The following is an 8,750-nucleotide window of genomic DNA, read 5'->3' as shown; positions in this document are numbered from 1 at the left end:
GCAAAGATCAGCAGCTGATAGACTACAGAAGTGTTAGTCAAGGACTCACTGTACTAGAACATGTCCTGTTCAGGGTCCTCTGAGCTGTGTAATATATCTTGGAATCCCTTTCCAGGTATTATAAAAGACAGACTGCCTAGAGGTAGCTCCTTCTATTAGGCACTCACTCTCCCAATTCTATGTTTCCTTTGGCAGGGTCTGGCCCTCTTGGAGGGTCTTTCCCTCTCCTGAATAGGTGGGCTCCAATAACTGAACTTGTCATAGCTTGGGTGAAGCAGAATGTGGTCATAAATAGCATGCATACACAATTTAGGGGCAATTAGGGTATTAGAAAAAATGAAATTTCTCTAGCGGGAACTAAAGCCCCATAGGTAAACTCACAGCATGCAGGATGATCTTCATCCCCTGATCCTCAACGTCATCTTCTCCTTTCTTCTCATATTCATCGTCATCATCTTTATTGTCGTTGTCGTCGTCGTCTTCGTCCTCCTCCTCCTCCTCTTCCTCCTCCTCCTCCTCCTTTTCGTCCTCCTTTTCTTCATTTTTGCGTTCCTGGTCTTCTTCAGCTTCCTCCTGAACTACTTTGTTCTCCTGGTCGCTATTCCAGACATACAAGTCCTCTTCAATATCAGGCCAGGCTTCCTCGAGAACCGGCCAGAGTTCCTCGATATCAGGCCAGATGTCCTCGATAGCAGGCCAGATGTCCTTGATGGAATGCCAGGGTTCTTCCACATCAGGCCAGATGTCCTCCATAGCAGGCCAGATGTCCTTGATAGAATGCCAGGGTTCCTCGACATCAGGCCAGATGTCCTCCATAGCAGGCCAGATGTCCTTGATGGAATGCCAGGGTTCCTCGACATCAGGCCAGATGTCCTCCATAGCAGGCCAGATGTCCTCGATAGAATACCAGGGTTCTTCAACATCAGGCCAGATGTCCTCCATAGCAGGCCAGATGTCCTCGATAGAATGCCTGGGTTCCTCGACATCAGGCCAGATGTCCTCGATTTCAGGCCAGAGGTCCTCTACAACAGGCCAGAAGTCCGCGACATCAGGCCAGGTTTCCTGGTCATCAGGCCAGATGTCCTTGACTTTATGCCAGATGTCCTCGACATCAGGCCAGATGTCCTCGATATCAGGCCAGACCTCTTCCACAGGAGTGCAGATCTCCTCAGTATCGGGCCATATCTCCTCCTGCCCCGGCTCTTCCCCCAGAATGGCTCTCGGGACTGCCTGTGAACCCAGACATCCTGTGGTTCCATCGATGTCATCACCAGCCTCACGGATTGTCAGCACATTCAAGACACTTTGTCCAGCGTCGTGATCCATCCTACCACCTTCTTGCTCTGGGTCAGGAAATCCAAGGTCCCGCTCTGCGACAGCAGACATGGTATGAATTTCCTGCCAATTTCCTGCCAATGAAAATCTTACTGAAGCTTCGAGCTTTGAAGGTGTTGGTGGGGATGAGGCGTTGTTAAGGTGACTACCACGAAGTAGAGAGAGGCTGTTGGCCTCAAGGACCTCCTTGGAGGCAGTGAGAGCAGTAGGAAAGTTTTCCACTAGTCAGCAGATGGAGTTGGTACTTGTAGAGTACCTATAAAAGAAGGGCTAGACAGCACCAGGGAGGAGCCTTCTGCTGAGGCCAGCCCCAAGAAGGCTGAGAACCAGGTATAAGGGGGCGGAGCATTGAGGAGTAATAATGGCCCTTCTCACACGTCACCAGAGCTGTAAGCTCATTGGCTGAGACATAGTGATTGATGTGTATTGTGTCCAATGAGCCATAGAGGTCCTTAAATTCTGGGGACTGCTCAGAATCACACCTTTTTCCCTGAGGCCTTACTGTCTTGGGATACCTTTTAAGGCCATAGGAACCCTGTCTTCTAAATATCACATTGTCAGTAAAATGATAGTGTATCAATGTGAATGAGCTCGTTTGCACTGACTTCTATTTGACATGGGTTATGCCAATATAGACAGAGTTATAAAACAGGTATAGAGGGGCAGGAGAGTTGGATGGCTCAGGAGAGCACTTATTGCTCTGCCAGAGGATCGAGTTTGGATTCCCAACGCCGACATGGTGGTTAGCAACATTTGTAACTCCAGTTCTAGGGCATCTGGTGCCTTCAGGTAACCTTGGACATTGAACACACATGATGTACAAACATACACGCAAGAAATAACACCATTGCACATAGAATGAAGATCTAAAAAACTTTAACACCCAATGGTTGTATAGCTCAGGTTTCAGCAGTGGTAAAATAGAAGAGATAGAAAAAGCCAGATAGTAAAAAGTTGAAATGGTTACAGTCAGAACAAAGGAGTTGAAAGTGAAAAACAATTAAAGAGGACCTGGAAAGTGTTTTTGCTCACTGCCAAAATCAAATCGATCCTCCCATAAATGCATAAAAAAAAAAAGAGGACAAGCATGTTAAATGCAAAGGACAGTCTTCTTAGGATTACCTAACAAAACGAAGAATTTCTATTTCATTATTCTCTTTTAGTTTTCCTTTCCTAGAATTATCTTCTGCCACTATCCCATTGACCTCAAATCAGTGGTTCTCAACCTTCTTAATTCTGTGGGCCTTTAATATAGTTTCTCAAATTGTGGGTATCCCCCAATCACAAAAATAGTTTTGTTGCCGCTCCATAACTTTAATTGTGCTGCTGTTATGAATCTCAGTATGAATATCTGTGTTTTCTGATGATCTTAGCTGACCCCTGTGAAAGGGTCATTCAACCAAAGTGGTCATGACCCACAGGTTGAGAACCACAGCCCGAAGTGGTCATACTCCTTACTCTGCTGTATGACCTAATTTTTTATTTCTGTAGGGTTTGAGCAACATGGACCAGGAAACAGAATGACAAAAGAGATAACTACTGTATTAGGCAAAACAGTGAACTTCTAGGTGTCCTGGTGCCAATCACTCTACGTCATGTTCATTGCAACGACTATGCATGAGGGTTCATAAACGGTCCCATGAATTTCATGATATTTACTCAATATCCTCATTGTATGAATTTCTCCTTCTTTTCCCCTTGTTAATGTGTGGTGTCATAACTTCCTAATTATCATTATCACTAGAAACTAAGGGCTAAAAACTCTCTAAAATCTCTTGGTTTCTTCTCCTTTCTGATTGTGTGGCAGGAACTCTAATTGTGCATTTCCATAAGGTCCTTTTGTCCCTTCAGTAGAGTAACCCTTTCCTTTGCCTACTGTTCCACTTCCACGAAGGCACCAAAAAAGCCAGGTGGTAGCTGGAACTTCCAATTCAAAGTTTGTGCCTTAAAAGTCTTCCCCATAGGAATGAGAAAGATTCTAAAATGTCATAGATGGCAACACTGTGTGAGCATAGCCAGTTTGGTGTACTCCTCTCCACCCCCACCCCCACATAGGATTTTGCTACACACTGGATTTTGAAGGTACAGCCCCAAATATCGGTTTCAGGTTTGGGAGAGGAGTACAGAGCCACAGCTATACAGTGTTAAACATAAACTGCTGTTTTAGTTATCTTGTTCCATTTGATGAACGGAATCAAGTCAAATGTGATCGAGTCACTAACAACCACAAACATACCTTATTCAACTTGGATGTCCTCTAAGACCAGACTACTGTCCATTAAAACTGGAAAAGGAATTAATATAGAGTCACTGACCTCCTCGTGTAGTGCATCTGAACCATCCTATGCTATGATCCTTTAATACAGTGCCTCATGCATTGGCGACCTCCCCCCTTCAACCATCAAATTATTTCTGTTCCTACTTCATAAGTATAAGTTGCTACTTAACCATGTATCAGATCCTAAGCCCATCAGAAATAGGTGTTTTCTGATGGTCACAACCCACAGGTTGAGAACCACTGTTCTACTGCTTATGCCATAATATCCATAGTGAAGAAAGTAAATTAGTGTTCATGCACATTGTCTCTAGGCTGAAAAACAGTGGACCTAGGGAATAGTAACCACACTGTTGTGTAGACACAAAAGTCACTGTATCATCCAGAAGAAGACAGTTTTCTTAGTGGTTCAAGAAAGGCTTCAAGCTACGATGTTATCAACAGTGAAAATAAATGATGTTTATAGCAGACGCCATTCCAATTGACAATGTAAAGCCCAATGTGTCCAACTCCACAACATATGCAAGTATATAACACAATGCCAGGGTACTTTAACTTGAACTTATTTGTGACATTTGTTTGGGTCAGTTCTACACTGGTTTGGTAATCTCCATAGGCACTGTTTCTATGTAGATCTAGAACATACCACCAGCGTGACCTACTCCAAGGCTATTCAGGCATCAGGAGATGCATATGAATTCCCTTAGAGAGCAGGTAAGATTGACAAATTCAGGAACATGTCAAACATTTGCTTTTGCCCCAACACTGAAGTATACCATAGGGTGATTAACCATGCTGGGGTACTGGAGCCCAGAAACCAAAAGCATTGATTTCTCATCATTTTGCAAACTTCCTGTGGTCCACAGGTCTCTCTCACAAGGGGTATGGGAGTGTGACTGACAGCTTTGTATTCCTGTGATAAAATGCTCCAGATAAATATTTAATAAAGATTGAGGGTTGATTTTCACCTGTGGATTCAGTCCATGGCTTTAGCCCTGTTGATTTGGGCCTGTGGTGACAGAGTAAATCGTGTTGAAGATATGTAATGGAGGAAACCAGGTTCACCTTAGTATGGCCAAGAACCAAAGTGGTAAATTGTAAGAGGCTTATGCCTAATGATTCAAATTGCTTACTATAGGCTACAACCGATGCTGTTCTACAGAATTCCAGTAAAGTTCTAAACCCTACCTATTTAGTCTCTACCTTATTTACATAGTCTCTTTGAACTACACTAGTAACCATTTCTTCTCTCTTTATCTATATAAAAGGAAAACATGTCTACATGTGTAACTGGCTATTGTGACTAGAGCACAATGTCTCTCATTGCTGCTTACATAGACCTCTATTGCCATCCTAAGTTCTACCAGCCAATCATTATCATTGTGATACGTATTGAACCATAACCATCAACCAAAATTAAGTGAACTAATATAGGTTGGTATCACCACATACTAAACTGCCTTGTAAAGTTGATGACAGATCTTTCAGATTTGTCAAAACAGTATAATATTTCTCTTTTAAAAACTCTAATAATCTGTGTTCTCTCTTTCTCTCTCTCTCCCTCTTCTTTCTCTCTCTCTCTTTCACTGTCCTTCGCCTAATCTCTTTCATTGGTGTATTTATTCTACATCTTATTGATTTATAGATGATTTGTTTCAGTAATAGTTATTTGGTCATATTGATTTTTGTTTTGTTTTTAGAGTCCTGATTTTTAAATTTTATTTGCAAGTGTATGTGTTTGTGTTTGTGGTTGATTGTGTGAATGTCTGTGCTTGGCTTGTGTGTTTGTGTCTGCCAGTCCCTATGTCTGATCATGCATATATATCCCAGATATCAAGCAAGTTTTCTGAGACAGGGTCTCTTACTTGCCTACAATCCAGTGAATAGGGTAGACTGGCTGACCGGTGAACTCTAGATTACAAGCACAAGCCAAATATCCTGTATTTTTATGCGAGTTCTCAGGATCAAATTTAGAGTCTCAGCATTTGCAAGCAAATCCTTTTCAGACTGAGCTATGCCCAGGTTTATACTGTATTTTGTTCAATTATACTTTAGTTATTCTTGCTTCAGGTTGAGCTTTCTTTAATTTTTTTAGTATGTTTTTTTGATATTTTATTTTTTTTTTTATTTTACAATACTATTCAGTTCTACATAATAGCCACAGAGCCCCTTTTTCTCTCCCTTCCTGCCCCCTCCCCTTCCCCCAGCCTACCCCCCATTCCCACCTCCTCCAGGGCAAAACCTCCCCCAATGGCTGAGGTCGAACTCATAGACACAGTCCAGGTAGGCCCAGTGCCTTCCTCCCAGGCTGAGCCAATCATCCCTGCATAATCCCCAGTTTTCCAACAGCCAACTCATGCACTGAGCACAGGACCCAGTCCCACAGCCTGGATGCCTCCCAAACAGATCAAACCAATCGCCTGTCTCACCCATTCAGCGGGCCTGATCCAGTTGGGGGCCCCTCAGCCATTGTGTCATAGTTCATGTGTTTCCATTCGTTTGGCTATTTGTCCCTGTGCTTTATCCAACCTTGGTCTCAACAATTCTGGCTCATATAAACCCTCCTCTTTCTTGCTAATTGGACTCCCGGAGCTCCACCTGGGGCCTAGCCATGGATCTCTGCATCCATATCCCTCAGTCATTGGATGGGGTTTCTAGCACGAATATTAGGGTGTTTGGCCATCCCATCACCAGAGTAGGTCAGTTTGGGCTGTCTCTCAACCATTGCCAGCAGTCTATTGTGGGGGTATCTTTATGGATTTCTGGGGACCTCTCTAGCACTTTGCTTCTTCCTATTCTCATGTGGTCTTCATTTACCATGGTCTCCTATTCCTTGTTCTCCCTCTCTGTTCTTGATCTAGCTGGAATCTCCTGCTCCCCCAAGCTCTCTTTCCCTCGACCTTTGCCCTTCATTGCCCCCACTCATGTCCAGGCTGTTGACATAGATCTCATCCATTTCTCCATCACTAGTTGTTCTTCGTGACTTTCTTGGGGTCCTTTTTTTTTTCCAGGTTGCCTCCCTGGTGATGTGAGTAGCAGTCCAGTCATCCTTGTTCCACATCTAGTATCCTCCTATGAGTGAGTACATACCATGTTTGTGTTTCTGAGCCTGGGTTACCTCACTCAGGATGACTTTTTCTGTCTTAGTCCTTCTTATCTCATCACTGATAATGTGTTTTTAAATGTCAATTTCAGTGACACAAAATGGAATTCTGTGTGCATTAAGTAAGCTATGTTTTGGAAGACATGTTTACCAAGTATCTACCAAGTGGAAAAATACAATGGTGTATGCTTTAAGAAAGATGCATAAGTCCAACTTTTAAAAGGTCCTAATATTTTAGAAAGTTGACCTAGAGTAGGATATAGGTACACATGTGAATAGTGCTACTGGTAAGATGTTGTAAGATGACATGAGTTCCCGTAGAATACAACAGGAGGTATTAAGGCAAATGAGTACCTATGAAGCTGGAAATAGCCATCGAACATCGCTTTCTACCCTCAAAATGGTGTCCTTTCTCCTCTGACCCCTAATCTAGTTACCTCCAACTACAATTTTTTCCTTAAACAGATTCCAGTTGTTGAACGTGTTATTTAAATTTACCCTTCCTATTTTTCATTTTTCTTCAAGAAACACTGTTAATCTACACAAAGGTGTAGTGAGAACTTCATGTACATACCCTTGAGCTAACCTAAGTGATATACTATGATGCTCTTGAAGTCAACCATGTACTTCTATCCAATTAAATACTTCCCTTTTCTTAAAAATATATCTATTAATCCTAAATAGGTATTTCCATTCCCATAGAACTTTCTCTGCATGCATCACCAATATTCACTTTCCTGTGTATGTATATATATATACTTGTAGTTATTGGTTTACATTTTTAAACTTTATATGCACATTATAATGTATCCAGAAATTAGCTTTTTCCTTTATATATTTTTCTCCACTACACTATCCAATATTTGCCTTTTTAGGTCTTTCTCTGTGTCTTAGACCTTTTCCGAATTGTAGTATTTCCATGTACCATCCCTAGATGTATCCAGCATCAGATATTTATTGTTTTATTCAATTTATTTTAATGGGCCTCAATTCAGTGATATAACCTTTGTCCAATCACAGTGAAGCAGTATTCTACATTAGCACTTCTCATACTCTGTTGAAATGAAGGATAAACTAAAGGTCTTCAGAACGTGTGCCAGATCAATTTGAGAATTTACTATCAAAGACATCTTGAATGGAGCTAAGGAGTTGACATTGCTCAGCAATTCCCATGTGCTGCTGCGACTGTTGTTGTCCTATGTGTTCAAGTACCCCAACTTGCTTGCCGACAAACTGGGTCACTTTCAGTTTCTGTGAATAAAGGTCAGACTATTCAAGACCTCCATGTCTGTTTTCTTTCTCATAAGTCGGTTAAACTGACTAATGGAATTTCTTGAGAGTGTAACTGGGAGACTGAAAATAGTTAAAAGTAATCTGCTTCAACGACTGGTAGGCTACTTCAAAAAGAAATGGACATTAATCAACTTGAGTTTGTAGTATTGATAAAAGACTCTCCCATATATTCATTTCAAATTTATTTTTAATTTAAAGAATATTTAAACAGTTTGAGAAGTTTTATTTGCATATATTTGGATGAAGAATATTAGATGAGGATCACTGACACTTTCCATGAGTCTCCAATCTACAAAGAACCGATTCATTGATGTTTATCCATGGCTTCCTTTGCCCTTGTTCTGTAGGAAGAATAAGAGATAATTGACAATTGTAAAACATTGATATGAACCACTTTTTTCAATCTTAGGAAAATAGTGTACCTTACATCTGTCTGTATTTTCAACAAAAAATGAACATATTTTCTTCTTGAAACTCAAACCCTCCCGCATGGCCTGCAAGTGAGCTTCCAATGCCAACAGACATTGAAGAATAAGAAACTTTGCTAATGCTTGGTGGCCTTGGTCCCTTTGTTGCAAAGATCAGCAGCTGATAGACTACAGAAGTGTTAGTCAAGGACTCACTGTACTAGAACATGTCCTGCTCAGGGTCCTCTGAGCTGTGTAATATATCTTGGAATCCCTTTCCAGGTATTATAAAAGACAGACTGCCTAGAGGTAGCTCCTTCTATTAGGCACTCACTCT

At 41.6% G+C, this 8,750-nt stretch overlaps 1 protein-coding gene across 1 annotated transcript; it reads right to left on the bottom strand.

Annotated features, from left to right (window-relative positions):
- Positions 1-357: 357 nt before the first annotated feature.
- Positions 358-1,386, bottom strand: LOC143271064 (uncharacterized). Its single transcript, XM_076562935.1, has 2 exons — positions 1,144-1,386; positions 358-768 (listed from the first exon to the last, which is right to left on the bottom strand). The coding sequence occupies exons 1-2, from the start codon at positions 1,384-1,386 to the stop codon at positions 358-360; spliced, it is 654 nt and encodes a 217-aa protein (XP_076419050.1).
- Between the last annotated feature and the right edge of the window lie 7,364 nt (positions 1,387-8,750).

Source organism: Peromyscus maniculatus, chromosome X, assembly GCF_049852395.1.
Source record: "Peromyscus maniculatus bairdii isolate BWxNUB_F1_BW_parent chromosome X, HU_Pman_BW_mat_3.1, whole genome shotgun sequence".
Lineage (NCBI taxonomy): Eukaryota > Metazoa > Chordata > Mammalia > Rodentia > Cricetidae > Peromyscus > Peromyscus maniculatus.
This window is presented reverse-complemented; position numbering and strand designations above follow the sequence as displayed.

Bases quoted from the DNA above. Each gene is read 5' to 3' on its own strand.
- LOC143271064 (XM_076562935.1), bottom strand. From the start codon at position 1,386: ATGTCTGCTGTCGCAGAGCGGGACCTTGGATTTCCTGACCCAGAGCAA. The intron at 769-1,143 runs GTCTGGCCTGAT...CATTCTATCAAG, and splicing joins TCTGCACTCCTGTGGAAGAG to GACATCTGGCCTGCTATGGA.